This window comes from Neomonachus schauinslandi, chromosome 5, assembly GCF_002201575.2.
Source record: "Neomonachus schauinslandi chromosome 5, ASM220157v2, whole genome shotgun sequence".
Classification (NCBI taxonomy): Eukaryota; Metazoa; Chordata; class Mammalia; order Carnivora; family Phocidae; genus Neomonachus; species Neomonachus schauinslandi.
In genome coordinates this window covers 152646351-152664849 of record NC_058407.1, presented here as the reverse complement: position 1 = coordinate 152664849, position 18499 = coordinate 152646351, and the positions used below count along the sequence as shown (strand labels likewise).

The 18499-nt window shown below is 42.5% G+C and overlaps 1 protein-coding gene across 1 annotated transcript in view; it reads right to left on the bottom strand.

Annotated features, from left to right (window-relative positions):
- Window positions 1-15327, bottom strand: part of LOC110587842 (acyl-coenzyme A synthetase ACSM5, mitochondrial) — an 81089-nt gene extending 65762 nt beyond the window's left edge. Inside the window, 6 exon segments of the mRNA XM_044915081.1 lie at window positions 2560-2713; window positions 4858-5001; window positions 7438-7517; window positions 7520-7650; window positions 10239-10449; window positions 15124-15327. Coding sequence (XP_044771016.1) covers window positions 2560-2713; window positions 4858-5001; window positions 7438-7517; window positions 7520-7650; window positions 10239-10449; window positions 15124-15327 — 924 coding nt within the window.
- Between the last annotated feature and the right edge of the window lie 3172 nt (window positions 15328-18499).

Sequence of the window (18499 nt, the reverse complement as noted above, 5' to 3'; positions counted from 1 at the left end):
CAATGACATTTTTCAAAGTGCTGGAACAAACAATCCTAAAATTTGTACGGAATCAGAAAAGACCCCGAATCGCCAAGGAAATGTTGAAAAAGAAAACAAAGCTGGGGGCACCACGTTGCCTGATTTCAAGCTATATTACAAAGCAGTGATCACTAAGACAGCATGGTACTCGCACAAAAACAGACATATAGACCAATGGAACAGAATAGAGAGCCCAGATTTGGACCCTCAACTCTATGGTCAAATAATCTTCGACAAAGCAGGAAAAAACATGCAATGGAAAAAAGACAGTCTCTTCAATAAATGGTGCTGGGAAAATTGGACAGCCACATGCAAAAGAATGAAACTCGACCATTCTCTAACACCATACACAAAGATAAACTCAAAATGGATGAAAGACCTCAATGTGAGATAGGAATCCATCCAAATCCTAGAGGAGAACACAGGCAGTAACCTCTTTGACATCGGCCACAGCAACTTCTTTCAAGATAAATCTCCAAAGGCTAGTGAAACAAAAGCAAAAATGAACTTTTGGGACTTCATCAAGATAAAAAGCTTCTGCACAGCAAAGGAAACAGTCAACGAAACAAAGAGGCAACCCACGGAATGGGAGAAGATACTTGCAAATGACAGTACAGATAAAGGGCTGGTATCCAAGATCTATAAAGAAATTCTCAAACTCAACACCCAAAAAACAAATAATCAAGTCAAAAACAGACACTTCTCCAAAGAAGACATACAAATGGCTAACAGACACATGAAAAAGTGTTCATCATCATTAGCCATCAGGGAAATTCAAATCAAAACCACATTAAGATACCACCTTAGAAAGGCAAAAATTGACAAGACAAGAAACAACAAATGCTGGAGAGGTTGTGGAGAAAGGGGAACCCTCTTACACTGTTGGTGGGAATGCAAGTTGGTACAGCCACTTTGGAAAACAGTGTGGAGGTGCCTCAAAAAATTAAAAATAGAGCTACCCTATGACCCAGCAATTGCACTACTGGGTATTTACCCCAAAGACACAGATGTAGTGAAAAGAAGGGCCATATGTACCCCAACGTTCATAGCAGCAATGTCTGCAATAGCCAAACTGTGGAAAGAGCCGAGATGCCCTTCAACAGATGAATGGATAAAGAAGATGTGGTCCATATATACAGTGGAATATTACTCAGCCACCAGAAAGGATGAATACCCAACTTTTACATCAACATGGATGGGACTAGAGGAGATTATGCTAAATGAAATAAGTCAAGCAGAGAAAGTCAATTACATGTTTTCACTTATTTGTGGAACATAAGGAATAGCCGGGAGGACATTAGTAGAAGGAACGGAAAAGAGAAGGGGGGGAAATCAGAGGGAGAGATGAACCATGAGAGACTATGGACTCTGAGAAACAAACTGAGGGTGTTAGAGGGGAGGGAGGGTGGGGAGATGGGTTAGCCCGGTGATGGGTATTAAGGAGGGCATGTACTGCATGGAGCACTGGGTGTTACATGAAAACAATGAAGCATGGAACACTACATCAAAAACTAACGATGTATGGTGATTAACATAACATAATAAAATTAAATTTAAAAAAATAAAGGCTGAATAATATTCCATTGTATGTATGTACCACATCTTGTTTATTCATTTATCTGCCGATGGGACTTGGATTGCTTCCACCTTTGGGCTATTAGTAATAATGCTGCTCTGAACATGGATATACCTAGCTGACATCTTGCCTACAACCTCATGAGAGGTCCTAATTCAGAACCAGCTATTAGGCTGCTCCCAGCCTCCTGACCACTGGACACTGAGATGATAAATGTTTGTTTTAAGCTGTTAGGTTTTGGGGGGCGCCTGGGTGGCTCAGTTGGTTAAGCGACTGCCTTCGGCTCAGGTCATGATCCTGGAGTCCCGGGATCGAGTCCCACATCGGGCTCCCTGCTCAGCGGGGGGTCTGCTTCCCCCTCTGCCCTCTTCCCTCTCGTGCTCTCTGTCTCTCATTCTCTCTCTCTCTCAAATAAATAAATAAAATCTTTAGAAAAAAAAAAAAGCTGTTAGGTTTTGGGGTAACTGACTACCATAGATAACTAATACACCATGTAAGGGCGGGGGGCCAGTAGAGGGACAAGGCACACACTGGCTGATAAAGCCCTCAGTTGAATAATGATGATGGTGAGCTTGACAGTGGCAATAATAATCAATATGTGTTAAGAACCCACTCTGATTATGATTTTCCCCAAAGTTTTGAAAAATAACTACGGTTTTAACAGGAGCATAGGGAAGAAAGTGGTGGAAGGAGAGGCACCCAATGCAGAAAAAATAGATTATGCAGATGTTTAGAGATATGAAATGGTCTTATGTCTAGGGATCTAGTTAGAGGATAGGCAATAATTGAAGGTAGACAGGTAGGCAGGAATCAGATTACTGAACGTCCTGGGAGCCATTTTTTTAATATCCACACTAAAGAAGCCTTATGGTCACTTATCCAGGCCTTTTCTCCTGCAAATTCAAAAACTATATTCTATTCATCTCATTTACATCCAACACATAAGCCATGTTGTTTCTTACATTCAGAATAATCTTGGCATCGACTGGGGGCAGCTCATGCACAAAAATGCAAGATCCATTAGACCAGGCAGAGAAGAGGGTCCAAGCTGCCTTTACCCAGCCAGTGTCAGACGTGTTCCAGAAGATGTCCAATTTGGTCAAGTCCACCCACCGTCTGCCAAAAAATTAAAGAAAGTCAGAACCCTCAGCAATGCTTCTACCTTTAAAAAGGATTACATTACCCATGTTACTTTATTTGGAACCTTGCCCATAGTGGGTACTCACTTATAGTTATCAAATCTCTACAAGAACCATAAAGTCAATCTTTGTCTCAACAAGCATTTATTGAACATATTCTAGGTATTTATGCCCTAGGTGAAGGATATAGAATTAAAAAGACAGCTCCCATGCTTTTAAGAGTTCACAGTCTAGTGGGAGTGATCTATAAGGGAACACATCAGCTCCATACAATGTGATGAGGGCACATTCTTTATTCAACACTTATTCTGGACTTGTCATCAGAGTCTAGGAAAGAATGATTAGTGTTGCTTTGGGGGGCTTATAGGTTAGTAAGTATCAACATCCAGGAGGCCTGTGGAGAGCAAGCTTTCATAGAGTTAAACACAGAGCTTTATGCAATTACAGAGAACGGGCACCTAACCCAGAGAAAAGTTGGAGATGGGGTCTGAGAAATGCTTCCCCAGAGGAGGTGAGGTGTGCGCGAGATGTAATGATGCATAGGAGCTACCCAGGGGAGGCTGAGAAGGAAGGACATCCCAGGAAGGGGAAGCAGTGCTTGTGAGCATAGAAAAGTGATCATGTTCTGCACTTGGATTCTGGGACACATGGTCTCCTGGTCCTCAACCTACTCAATGGCTGCTCCTTCTTGGTCTTCTCCTCTGAGTTTTCCTTGCTTCTCCCTTCATTGTGGAAAGGCCTCAGGCATTCAGCGCTGAGGCCTCTTCTCTTCTCGGTGTCCATTACTTCTTCACCGATCTCATCCAATCTCATGGCATTAAGGACCACCTTGCTGATAATTCCAGCATGAATCTTTCCCACTACTCTACCCATGAATCTCTAACTGCCTCCCCAGTATCTCCATTCTTAACTCAGGGTATGGAGATGTCTACTAAGCATCTCAAACTCAGAACGCCAAACACAGACTCCTCATGTTCCTCCCACCAGACAGCTCATCCCAGTCTTCCTGCTATCAGTTAATGCTTCTAGTTGTTCAGGCCATAAAACCTGGCGTCATCCCTGACTCTTCACTTTCTCTCTTGCTTCATGTCAAATCATTTGTCAGGAGACCTTATCAGGCCTACGTTCACAATACATTCAGAATCTTAGCTCCTCTCACTCCCCGACCCGGGGAAGCCTCCACCTTTGCCTTTTAACGCGACTGTTCTCTGAGGTGGGCCTCTGCTTCATCTCTTGCCCCCTACAGTTTATTCTCAACCCAAACTCCTGCGAGATCCTTAAAAAAAAAAAAAAATCAGATCACGTCAATCCTCTGCTCAAAATACTCCAGTGTTCCTCAGAAAATTAAACATAGAATCACCGTACAATCCAGCAATGCCACTTCTGGGTATATGCTCAAAAGAATTGAAGGCAAAGTTTTGGAAAGACATGCTTATATACCCATGTTAAGAGCAGGACTAGTCACAACAGCCGAAAAGTTGGGGAGCAGCCCAAGTGTCCATCCATGCGTGACTGGGTAAACAACACTGGTATGTCACACACATGGTAATATTGTTGAGCCTTAACAAGGAAGGAAATTCTGACACCTGCTACAACGTGGATGAAACTTGAGGACATTATGCTAAGTGAAATGAGTCAGACATCAAAGGGAAAATACTGTATAATTCCCCCTATAGGCAGTTCCCAGAGTAGTCAAGTTCACAGAGACAGAAAGTAGAATGGCGGTTGTCAGCGGGGAGCAGGGAGGGAATGGGGAATTATTGTGTAATGTGTATTGGGTAATGTGGATTCAGATTTGCAAAATGGAAACGTTCCCGAGATGGACGGTGGGGATGACTGCACGATGTGAATGTCCTTAATGACACTGAAGTCTACACTTAAAAATGGTTAATTTTATGTGAAGTATCTTTTACCACAATTAAAAACAAAAATAGAAACAAAAAACCTCCAATGGCTTCTCACCTCTCTCAAAGCAAAGCCCAAAGCCTTCAGATTCTACCGGATTTGCCACTTTGTTAGCTCTCTGACCTCACTCTTGCCACTGTACACCTTACTCACATTCCTCCAGCTCACTCCCTACTTTCTTTCCTTGGACCCAGCAGATGAACTGTCCCCTGGTACCTTCCACTGGCCAGAAAACCCAGTCCGTAGCTGGCCTGGGAGTGCTCAACCATCTTGGGGGCCCCAGTGGTGCCACTTGTGAAGTAGATGGCCAGAGGGTCTTGACTCTTGGTCCTCACACAGTTGTGCTCTGTGGATGCCTCACTGTAAAATATAAAAATCCTCGGTAGCATTACAAGTAGTAAAAATAGTCATAATAATAATATTTATAACAATACTGGCCACCATTTTAATAAATACTCCATGTGAGGCACTGTGCTGGAAGCTCCAGCTTGCATCTCTGGGCCCTACGATGACCTCCCGGCATAGGTACTACTCTCATTAGAAGCCTTTGTAAATAAGGAAATGGAGGCTCAAAATTGGTGCAGTGACTCACTCAAAAGAGCCTGTGCTCCTCCAGCAGGGCAGGAGGACTTTCTGGTGGAACATGCACGTTTCCATGCCTATGCTTCTGCACAATGGGGCACAGCCTCACGCCCACCTCAATTCCCAATAGTTTAGGGCTGAAGGGTTCCCTAAATTCAGAGATTTGAGATCTGCATAATTCCTGAAGTTCTGTGATCTGGAGAATCTTCTCACCGACTGGTTCTCAACCCTGGCTACACCATAGGAGCACCAGGTGAGTTTTTAAAAGAAATACCATTGCTTGGGCCCCACCTTGGAGAAAAACCAGAATCTTCAATGGTGGGCCTAGGCATTGGGGGTTTTTTTGTGGTTTTGTTTTTTGCTTTTTGTTTTTGAGACAGAGTGCTCGTGAGCACTTGAAGGGCGGTGGCAGGGGGAGGTGGTAGGGGGAGAGGGAGAGAGAGAATGTTAAGCAGGCTCCATGCCCAGCGCAGAATGCAACACAGGGCTCTGTCCCATGACCCCTGAGATCGTGACCTGAGCTGAAATCAAGAGTTGGATGCTTAACTGACTGAGCCACCCGGGTGCCCCTGTGGTTTTTTTGTGTGTGTGTGTTTTTTTTAAAGCTCCTCAGTTAATTCTGATGACAGGCGAAATTGAGAATCACTGGTCTAGGCCAACCTGACAGCTCACAGAAATCATCTGGGCAGATCTCTTACAACACAGAGTCCCAGGGCCTTAGCTCAGATATGTCTGGTTACATAAGTCAGATGGGGGGGGCCTTAGAACCTGAATTTAAAACAGCACCCGAAGATAAATAGCTAAATAAAATTTTAAAAAGAGAATTTTCCATAATCTTAGGGTAGAAAGTTTGCATTCTAGGGTAGGCAAGAACAATCTGAAGAGTATTTACCATGTCTGCAAACTTAGAAATATATCTTTTTTTTTTTTTTTTTAAGATTTTATTTATTTATTTGACAGAGAGAGATAGCGAGAGCAGGAACACAAGCAGGGGGAGTGGGAGAGGGAGAAGCAGGCTTCCCGTGGAGCAGGGAGCCCGATGTGGGACTTGATCCCAGGACCCTGCGATCATGACCTGAGCCGAAGGCAGACGCTTAACGACTGAGCCACCCAGGCGCCCAGAAATATATCTTTTGTACTTAACTTTATTACCTACACATGTTAAGTATCTTCTGTTTCAGTTTCTGCTGCTAATCACTACATTGAAATATAATAATATAGGATTTTTAAAAAGCCACATGTTGGAAATACAATATTTTGGAAAATACAGGATACATTATTTATAATGCATGCTTGTGGGTCTTATCCTAAAAATTGTGACACATTTAAGAGAATGTGGCACATAGTTCTTTTTCAAATGAAGCTACTGATAAGAGACAAATGTTGATATTAGTAAAAAATAAATAAATAAAACAAAGTAGAACAACACCCAGGTGAATGTGAGACAGCTGGTCTGTGGGATGGGCATTTGTGACTTAATGGTGTAGGCCCCTGACAGGGCCCCTTTTTGCTTCTGCTTCTGATCAAGACAAAATCTCAAATTCCCAGGTAGGCTTCCACCAGGGCATTGCTCAAAGCAAAGGGCTTTTGGTTCTGTCCCAATCTGATGTAACTACTTGTTAGCATCTTGCACAAGTCACTTTACTTATCAGTTCTTCACCTGTAAAATTGGGTTAAAGTGCATTTCATAGGGTTTTTTCCAAGGATTAAATAAGACGAAGTCTGATTCATTATTGGGCTCTGAGCACCAAACACAATGCTTATAACAAAATAGATGTTCATTACACCTTGGTGCATGAATGAATGTAAATAAATGCTTACCTAGCACTATGCCTGGCATACACTAAGCACACGATGCATGGTAGCTATTATTGTATTACTAACTGATCACCTACTATGTCCTAAATGCATCCTATGGGTTATCTTGTTTACTCTGGCTAATAGCTCTGCAACCACCACCACCATTATTGAAGTAAATGACGCCCAGAAAAGCTAATGATGATTCTAGTAGCTAGTCACTGCCTCAGCGAGTGACTTTGAAGGATCTTAAAGTGGTCACCAGAATTAGGTCTCAGGTCCATCTGGCCCCAATGAGTGCTCCTTTCTGGTTTACTCTCTTCCTGAACAATCAGTGATGCATTCCATCTCCTATTACTTAAAGGGGAAAAGCCTTGGCCTCGTCTTTATGTTGTTCTCTGGAGAGCCCCAACTTACTGGAGGAGTTCCCTGAAGTTCATCCAGCCTGGCCGACTGCCGTCTGACACCAGTAGCTTGGACTGGAGGGAGGGACAGTACAGTCGGCGCTAATGGCGTCCACCTGCGGAGCCAAGGAGTCACTGGTGATAATGGACTTGGCCCTGGACGCCTGCAGCCGATATCTGAGGTCCTTCTCCGTCAGCTGAGAGACACCTGGGATCATGACAGCCCCTGGAATCACACAGAGAAGGGATGTTGACTGGGCGACAGGGGAAGACCCCTGTGAAGAGGTCCAGACCAGATTTCCCCATCAGAGATAGGAACGGGAAGGGACTAGAAAGAGATGGAATGCCTGAACTGGCAAAGGTAACAATAATGATAATAATGAAATCCAGACTATGTTTATGGAGCACTTACACATGCTAAGAACTATACATGCCTTATTTTATTTAATTCTCACAACCCTGGAGAGTAGATGCTATTATTACACCCATTTTGCAGATTAAAACAACAACAACAGCAACAATTAAGACAGACCCTGATGCCTTAATTAAATGGGATAACTTGCCCAAGGTCACATGGCTAACATTTTGTAGAGCTGGGATAGTGAATCCAGGAGGTAGTAAGCCTAGGCGTCCATGATCTCGAATATTATATTATATTGCCTTAGAGATGACCTAGTTCAATGGTTTTCCCTGCCTGCAAATAAAAGGCTACAACAAATCCTAGTGTTGAGAGTGGATCTCTTGGGGTGGGAGGCAGGAGGGCAGATATAGTAGGTGGGATCTCCAGGACTCATATAACTTCAACCAAAGCCATGCTGAAGGTAGCTGAGTCCATCTTTTCCCAAGGGGAAAGGATGAGGAAGTGGAAAGCAGGAACAAATTTTAATCAGACATGTGAAAAACCACCTGAGTATCTCAGAACGGAGGATGTAAACACCCCCATGGAACCCAGCACTCTCATTTCACAGATGAGAAGAGATCCTAAAGGAATCGATCATCCTGCCATGGCCAGTGAGTGAGGCCAGTAAACAGAGGAAGAGGCCAATCCCAAATGGTGTAGGAGCCAAACCAGAGTTCTCATTACCCTTCCCTTTATTTCCTAAACTTTTACAGGATTTAAACCCCAGCATGAACACTTTTGGAGCTAAATGGTGTTTCTTGGGTTCATCTCTCTGCTTTAGCTATTTCCAGAACAAGTCTGTCCCACCAGAGTTGTGTGTGGTGCTTTGGGAGCCCAGTCAGAGGGTGGAGAGCTGGGGCTTTCAGCAAGAGAAATGAGTCCAATACCTTAGACTGGAAGAGAGGTGATCAGTGCACATCAGGAGAACGTGAGAATGTGAGAATGTGAGGACATCCAGCTTGGGTATCCTCTAAGATGTTGGAGAGGATGCTGGGCTTGACATAGTCATATGTGTTGTTGTCTTGAGTTATTTTATTTGGACATCAAAGAAATGGGTGAAGTTGCCTAACTGGGGGAACTGGGGACATTTAGGTAATAGGGAAAAGAATGAAAATAATACCCCAAAAGGAAGTTTTGATCATGCAAAGTGCCCAACACAGTGCCTAGCATATAGTAGGCCTCAAGAAAAGTATGAGGGCTCCCTTACCTTGGCCCTCATTTAAATAAACCTTATATGTCATGTAAGAATATGGAGAACTCCCCAAACCTGTGTGCCTCTTTCTTTTCCTCTAGCTGGATACACTAGAATGGTGTTCACCTTTATATATTGTGCAAAAATATATAAAAATAAAATGAAAGTTCCTGCTTTTTTTTTTTTTTTGACAATCCAGTCACAAAATGGTTGACTAAACTTGTTCATATAAAAAAGCTAATTCTCTGGTGTGAGTTTGTATGCCTCTGTTTTGCAAACATTATTTGTGAAAACATCTGTATTTCAGGTAGATTGTTCTGTGGACATGATTGGGAGGGGGTGGACATTTCAAGTGGTGGAAAGTTCCCAGTGGATGGAGAAACCAGCTCTCCACCAAAAGTAGTTGTCTTGCTTTTGTAAAATCAGCAAAAAAAACGCCCAGCCCTTCCAATAAGAGCATCAGACAGGGTCAGCAGAGGCTCTCTGAGTTCTATGGACTGTCCTTTTGCCTCCTCTGCTGGAAGAATCATCCCAGGAAGATCAATGGCCCACTGCCTTGGCCATTCATAACAGCAGGAGGAGGAACCCTCAAGGGCTAATCTTATTGCTTTAATTATTTTGTCCTTCTCTTCTTTCCCTTGGGAGCTGGTAGATGCTATGGTGGTAAGAGCCATAGAGTCTAAGAGTGAAACTAATGTAGATTGATTATGAAGATCTCTTATCCATAACTGCATTACTCTCCACACACTAGTGGCTTCTAAACCAAAACCAGCAAAAAAAAATATGTTTGGTTTGTCTACTCAGAATTTTTTAAAAGTTTATTTAGTTCTCAACAGTAAAAGATTAGAAGTTGTTTTGTTTGTTTGTTTGTTTTCATAAAAATCCAGTTTTCTATCACAAAGTCAGAAGTGCTGGCAATACTGTCCCTCCTTCACACCTGGAAACATCTGGCTGGGTCGAGAAGCACTTGTCCCTGTGTGATGAGGCATGTGAGCTCCAGTTTACTGCAGTCCCCACTGCTCCCTACTGCCTCACACTGACCTACTTTCATCAGTTACATTACCATCTGACCCTTGTGCTCAAATTTGTGATTGTGGGGCAAAGGGGAGGTAAACAAAACTCCACACGGTTCTCTTTGTTCCATCTCCCAAACCATGTGGACTATGCAAAACTCTGGCAGGTGTGTCCACCCCAAATGGTAGTCTCAGCCCCTCTCACTGACCTGTCCGTATGCATGCCATGCTGACCAGCCACCACTCTGGGAGCCGTGGGAGCACCAGCATCATCCTGTCCCCAGGCTGAAGGCCACACATGTCCTGGAGCACATTAGCCACATTCCTGGACTGCTCCCCCAGCTCCTCAAAGTTCCACTTGACCTCTGTTCCCTTGCCATTGACCCACCAGAATGCGGGGATCTGGGGCCGGTGCCCAGCCTAGACAGCAGTGTAGGCAGAAAAGAAATAGAAAACATTTGTTGAGGATTTTTGTTTGCTTGTTGTTTTTTTTAATTTTATTTTTCTGTAGTTATTACAGTCACGGGGTTCCAATTCAAAACAACAAAAAGATGCATTGAGAAGGCTTACTCCCATCCTTGCGCCCATCTATCCTGTTCTCCACTTCACCCGCCTCAATGTGTAACCAATATTATTAGTTTCTTGCATATCCATTCAGTGTTTCTTTAGGCAAACAGTAAGTATATTCTGTTTTCTGTACCACCTTTTTAATGCAAAAGGTAGCATATGATTCATACTGTTCTGTATCCTCCTCTCTTCTTGAGATATAATTCTCATGCCATAAAATTCACTATTCTGAAGTGCACGATTTAATGGGGTTTTTTTTTGAAATTTTTAACACTTTATTATAAAGTAGCCTTTGTGTTAGATAGTTTTGCCATCTAACTAACATAAGTGTTCTGAGCATGTTGAAAGTAGGCGAGGCTATGCTATGATGTTCAGTAGGTTAGGTGTATTAAATGCATTTTCCAATTATGATATTTTCAACTTACAATGGGTTTTTTTGCTTTATTTTTTAAATTTTCTAATTATGTTCTGTTAGCCAACATATAGTACATCATTAGTTTTTGATGTAGTGTTCAATGATACAAGAAGATCTAACAATTATAAATATCTATGCCCCCAACATGGGAGCAGCCAATTATATAAACCAATTAATAACCAAAATAAAGAAACATATTGATAATAATACATTAATAGTAGGAGACCTCAACACTCCCCTCTCAGCAATGGACAGATCATCTAAGCAAAAGATCAACAAAGAAACAAGAGCTTTGAATGACATATTGGACCAGATGGACTTTGTAGATATATACAGAACATTCCATCCTAAAACAAGAGAATACTCATTCTTCTTGAGTGCACACGGAACTTTCTCCAGAATGGACCACATACTGAGTTACAAATCAGGTCTCAGCAGATATCAAAAGATTGAGATTATTCCCTGCCTGTTATCAGACCACAATGCTTTGAAACTGGAACTCAATCACAAGAAAAATTTGGAAGGAATTCCAACACTTGGAAGTTAAAGAGCATTCTGCTAAAGAATGATTGGGTCAACCAGGAAATTAAAGAACTTAAACAATTCATGGAAACTAATGAGAATGAAAGCACATCGGTCCAAAATCTATGGGATACTGCAAAGGCTGTCCTAAGGGCGAAATACATAGCCATCCAAGCCTCTCTCAAAAAAGTAGAAAAATCCCAAATGCACAAGCTAACCTTACACCTAAAAGAGCTGGAGAAAGAACAGCAAATAAAGCCTAAACCGAGCAGGAGAAGAGAAATAATAAAGATTAGAGCAGATATCAATGAAATAGAAACCAGAAAAAGAGTAGAACAAATCAATAAAACTAGAAGTTGGTTCTTTGAAAGAATCAATAAGATCGATAAACCTCTAGCCAGACTTATTCAAAAGAAAAGGAAAAGGACCCAAATTAATAAAATCATGGATGAAAGGGGAGAGATCACGACTAACACCAAGGAAATAGAAACAGTTATGAAATTATTACCAGCAACTATATGCCAACAAATTAAGCAACGTGGAAGAAATGGATGCTTTTCTGGAAACTTATAAACTACCAAGACTGAAACAGGAAGAAATAGACAATCTGAATAGACCAATAACCAGTAACGAAATTGAAGCAGTAATCAAAAACCTCCCAATAAGCAAGAGTCCAGGGCCAGATGGCTTCCCAGGGGAATTCTACCAAACATTTAAAGAAGAAGTAATACCTATTCTACTGAAGCTATTTCAAAAAATAGAAATAGAAGGAAAACTTCCAAACTTGTTCGATGAAGCCAGCATTACCATGATCCCAAAACCAGGCAAAGACCCCATCAAAAAGGAAAATTACAGACCAATATCCCTGATGAACATGGATGCCAAAATACTCAACAAGATCCTAGCCAATAGGATCCAACAATCCATTAAAGGGATTATCCATTACGACCAGGTGGGATTTATTCATGGGATGCAAGGGTGGTTCAATATTTGCAAATCAATCAATGTGATAGATCACATTAATAAAAGACAAGAACCATATGGTCCTCTCAATTGATGCAGAAAAAGCATTTGACAAAATACAGCATCCTTTCTTGATTAAAACTCTTCAGAGTGTAGGGATAGAAGGAACACACCTCAATATCATAAAAGCCATCTATGAAAAGCCCACAGCGAATATCATTCTCAATAGGGAACCCTTAAGGTCAATTCAATGGTTTTTAGTATATTCACAAAGTGGTATAATCATTGCCACAACCTAATTTCAGAACATTTTCATTATCCTAAAAAGAAATACCATACAGATTAGCAGGCACTCCCTATTCCCCCGCTCTCCCTAGCCCTTGGCAACCACTAATCTACTTTTTGTCTCTATGGATTTACCTATTCTGGATATTTCATATGAATGGAATCATATAATATGTGCCAGCACCACTAGCTGGAAAGATGATTTTTTTTAAAGATTTTATTTATTTATTTATTTATTGGAGAGCGAGCGAGCGAGAAACAGCATGAGAGGGGAGAGGGTCAGAGGGAAAAGCAGGCTCCCCCGCTGAGCCGGAAGCCCGATGTGGGACTCGATCCCAGGACTCCAGGATCATGACCTGATCCGAAGGCAGTCGCTTAACCAACTGAGCCACCCAGGCGCCCTGGAAAGATGATTCTTTCCCCCTTGAATTTACTGGCACCTTTGTTGAAAATCAACTGACCGTAGATTTATGGGTTTACTTCTGGACTCTCAATTCTATCCCATTCATCCATATTTATCTTTTTACCAGTGTCACGGTGCCTTTTTTTTTCTCATACAGTCTTTATTACTGTCACTTAGTAGTAGGTTTTGAAATAGGGAAGTGTGAGTCCTGTTGTGTTTATCAATACTGATGTGGTTATTATGGGTCCCTTGTCTTTCCACGTGAAACTTTGGACAAGCTTATCTATTTCTGCAAAGAAGTCTACTGGGATTTTAATAAAGATTACTTTGAGTATCTAGATCAATTTGGGATATGTAATCATTTTTTTGCAACTTTATAATTTCTCCTTCAATGGCAATCAAGTCTAAAAAATGTACAGTTCAACTTTGTCAAGGGCAGACTTCAGTAAGCTGCTAAATGCATACATAATGGAGAGGCTAATATTTTCTGGTGGTTCCTGTTTCTGAAAGTTGAACTTCCTCAGATGTGTTTTAGACTTTTCCCAAAATTGTCACTAAGGGATACGTTACTTTTGCATAACAAGGTAATCTCTCAGGAGCATTCTGAGATTCACCCAAATCTTTAATGAGTGCTTCTTTAATAAACACTCCCTGAGCTAGTCCAGCCTTTGGTTAATTTCCAGAGTTCTAAGAAGTAGATTCTGGCAATTTTTCTAAGGTTTTTTTATTGTTGTTGTTTTTAGAGAAGATAAAATTTTAGAAAGTCCTTATCCCACCATTTTTGCTGATATAAGCCTATTTGTATTTATCTTTAGGAGAAGTCCTCCAAGGACAATCCCAGTGTGGGGAAAGAGCTCAGATTTTGTAGACAGGAATGGGGCACCCCAGCTCCATCTCTTACACACGCTTCTCATTTTATTCTCACAACAACTCCCGGTGGCAGATGGTATGACTTCCATTTTATAGATGAGAAAATTGAGATCCAAAGAGCTCAGGGCATTTGTACCAGGAACCATGTCTATCTGACTACAAAGCCACCTTCATACTTTACTATATCGACTAACAGTATACTTTTACTGAATCTACTAATAGTATTATTTTCCTCATTGTTTTTCTTTATACAAGCTCTTCTTAAAATTAACATAAGTAAATTGTGTTGAGATAAAGTTTATAGTCTCCTACTATAAAATAAAAGGTTAGCATCTTTAACATAAATAAAAAGTGACTATAAAATACAGAGAGATACACAGCAGACACCTAAAGAAGAGGGGAAAAAAAGGAAGTATATGCTCAGAGACACACAAAGAAATCAAGATGATTTTAATTCAATTCTACATATCTGCTGTGATCTGTAAAAAGCTTTGAGCCTCAGCCATGCTCTCTCCTTATTTAAAAGGGAAGTCCAGGGACACCTGGGTGACTCAGTCAGTTAGGTATCTGACTCTTGATTTCAGCTCAGGTCATGATCTCAGGGTCGTGAGATTGAGCCCCATGTGGGCTCCACATGGGGTGTGGAGCCTTCTTAAGATTCTCTCTCTCCCTCTCCCTCTGCCCCTTACCTCTGTGCTCTCTCTCTCAGAAAAAAGGGAAGTACGCAACAGTGGGAGAAATATTAACAAAGAGTAGAATCAGAACAGAATTTTCTCTTTTGCTTGATCAGAATGATGGGAAGGGAATCAAAGGCATAATTGTCTCAACTATGTGATTTGTGTTCAGGAATATGAGACACATCAGGGATTGGGCTAAGTGTCTAAGGCTCACGAAACTTGGTCATAATTCTTTTTTCTCCCTAAGGCTTAAATGCTAACCATTTAAGTTTTAGGACTTGCAAAATTCCCAGGTCAAAATGTCCACCTGTGTTGCAGCCTTTAGTCACACTGCGGTAACTGAGGGCAGCCTCTGAGGCCCAAGAGGGACACTAGGACACAATGGGCTTCACCTTTTCCAGCTGACTCCACATGTCCAGCACATCATGGGCAAAGTTGAAGTACTCAGGCACTGGCTGCCTCCCCAGGCTGATGGCTTCCCAGGTGGCCACAATTTTCTGAGGGTCAGGGAGAGGTGGTTGCTGCCCGTGAGGCCCACAGAATCCCTGGGCATTTCTCAGCACCTTGAGGACCCATCCTCTTAGCCATGGCATCATGTTATTGCCTGCAGCCTGTCACCAAAGAGAAGAGAGAGAACATGATTCTGAATTCTGGGCTCTGTGGAGAGATTGAGCTGGAGGAGAAACCTGTAGTCAGCCTCAATGGTGACTACAGTACACACTGACTTGTAAACATAGTCTTGGGCCTTAGTCTTAAATCCACCGTGTGATTTTGATCATTTCTTCTCTCTGAGCCTGAGAGCCATCCCTTCCACCTCTCACTGCCTATGGATCTCTGTGGGTCTCAGAACCCACTTCTCAAGGCTTCCCAAGCCCACTTTCCCAAGGTAAATCCTGAACTGGCCTGACAAAGCCAAAGAAAGCGCTAGGGCAACACTCTCCAATGGAAATGTAATGTGAGCCACACCCGTAATGTACAATTTTCTAGTAGCTTCATTCAAAAAAAAATTAAAAGAAACAGGTGAAATGAATTAAAATAATATTTTACTTAGCCAGTATGAAAGATGAAATAAAATGGGGTCATATATGTCAAGGGGTTTTAAAATGAGCCATGAGGGAGGTGGGCTCCTCACCAGTAGAACCATGAACTTTTGAACTGTGCCAAACCACAGATACTCCAAGGACTCAGCCTGAATACCTGCAACTTGCTACAGTAGGAGACCTTTGTTTAGTGATAGCCTTAGCCATCAATTATATTCAGTCAAGATTAGTTTTCTGCCACCAACATCAATCAAAATTCTTTGTAAGCAACATATACAAACATTCCCTTTTGTCTTTAAAAACCCATGCTTTTGGGGGCACCTGGGGGGCTCCATCGGTTAAGCGTCAGACTCTTGATTCCAGCTCAGGTCATGATCTCAGGGTCATGAGATCAAGCCCTGCCTTGGCCCCCTGCAGTGGCTCCATGCTGGGTGTAAGCCTATTTAAGATTCTCTTTCTCCTTCTCCTGACCACTTCCCCTCTCTCTTAAAACAAAAACAAACCTTGCCTTTTGTTCCCTGGAGTAGGGGGTGGGGGTGGGTGGCACTATTTGAGTTGCTGCCCAAATCTGTGTTCTCTGAATGGCAATTCTGAGACCCCAAATAAACGTTTTCTTTTCTTTTTCTTTTAGCTTTCCCTCTTTTCTTGGTCAGCACCGCTTATATCCTACAATTTCAACATGTAATCAATGTAAAAAGAAACTACTAAGAGATTTTATGTTCTTTTTTTTTTTTTTTTTGTACTAAGTCCTCACAATCCAACATTTATTTCACACTTAGCGCACACCTCAGTTTGGACTAGCCACATACCAAGGGCTCAACAGCCGTAGGTGGCTAGTGGCTACCGTATTGGACAGGGCAGTCTCAGGGTCCTGCTGTTCAAAGTCTGGTCTATGGGACAGCAGCATCAGCATCACCTGGGAGCTTGTGACACCTGCAGAACCCCAGACCCCACCCCAGACACGTGGAATTAGACTCTGCACTTCAACAGGAGCCCGAGGGAGTTGTGTGCACTTTGTTTAAAGAGCACTGAGAAGCAGATGCAGGTTCTTTCCACCAAATTCCTCTTGGTCATAATAATAACAACAGGATATGGTACTGTAACTGCCAGAGATTAAAAGTTTGAGCTTCCCCCAGATTCTTGTATTAAATCCTAACCCCCAATGTGATCGTAAAAGGAGGTGGGGGCCTTTGGGAGGTGATTAGGTCCTGAGACCTCAGAGAGCTGGTTTGCTCCTTCTGCATGGGGAGGACAGAGCAAAAAGACGGCGTCTATGAACCAGAAGCGGGCTCTCAGCAGACACGAATCTGCCTGCCGCAATTTGATCTTGGAATTCCCAGTCCCTAGAACTGTGAGAAATAAATGCTGTTTAAACCACAGCTGCCCAAACAGACTAAGACAGTAACCAACAATAATAATGTGTCGCAATAACGAGAAAAACAAAAATAATCTCCATCTACAGAAGGCTTACCGTGTACCAAGCTTTGTAGATGTTATTTCCTTAAATCCTTACAACAACTCTATGATATAAATGCTATTTTCTCTGTTTTACAGATAAAGAAAGTCAGGTTTTAAGAGGACAAGCAACTCGCAGGTCTCACTTCCCAGAAATGCCTAGGCCCCGGCCTCTGTTGTGGCTACCAGCTCTGGGGCCTCAGACTCCCCTTCTCTGACCCTCCCCCACTCCTCCCCTCCCCTCAACTCTGCCCCAAGCCTTTTCCTCTGCCTCCCTCCCCTCGATTCCTCTGCCCCTTGACAGCTGATAATTAGAATCCCCTGGCCTCCCTGCTAACCCAAGGCCATTTCAGGCATGCCCCTTGTTTGAAGCAGCAAAGGCCTCAGAGGCAGCTGACACCTGTCCTTGAAAAGATTTCTCTCTACATTACCTTGCTCTTGAACCCAAGAAATGCAAAAGGGCTTCAACGTTCTGTTTCAGCTGAATGCAGGCCTTAAACATTCAAGTTCCTCCAGGACACTGGAGAAGGCAATTTGCTGACTTGACCTCCCACCTGGAACTTTGGCCCCAAATGCAGCCAAGAGAGAGAAGAGCCGGAAGCCAGCAGAGGACACAGTGGCTTCAACTGGCCAGCTCGCTTGGAGCCAGCGCGAGCGGCCCCGCCAAACTATTCTCACAGCTCGCGGTGGCTCTGGTGGACGTCTTCCCTGAAAATTCAGGTCACCACCTCATCTGAAGAGAGAACAGGAATTTCATTATGTTTCACCGGAAAGGATACAATAGTAACAATAACATAAGCTAACCATGTTCCTTTTCTCCTCCAAACCCTCCAATGCATATAGACAGAAAGTAGATTAGTAGTTGACTGGGGCTGGGTATGTGAACAGGGAATGACTGCAAATGGACACAAAGGCTCTCTTTGAGGTGACAGAAATGTTTTAAATTTGGACTGTGGTCATGGCTGCACAAATCTGTAAATGGATTACTACTACCGATAATAATAATAACGATGATGATGATGGCATATTTGAATGAATTTATGGTATGTAAAATTAAACCTAAAAAAATTTTTTTTTTTTTTGTAAGCCTCCTATGGCCCACTATCTGGCTCACAGTCCAAGCCAATGTTCCAAGAGCAGTCTGCAAGGCCCTACATGATTTCCTGGCTCTCCACTCCTACCCACCTCCTAGCTCTGCTCCAGCCACACTGCACTGGTCTGCCTGCCCTTTGTTCTCCCTGCTGCTGGTAAACTGAATCTCTGAGAACAGCAA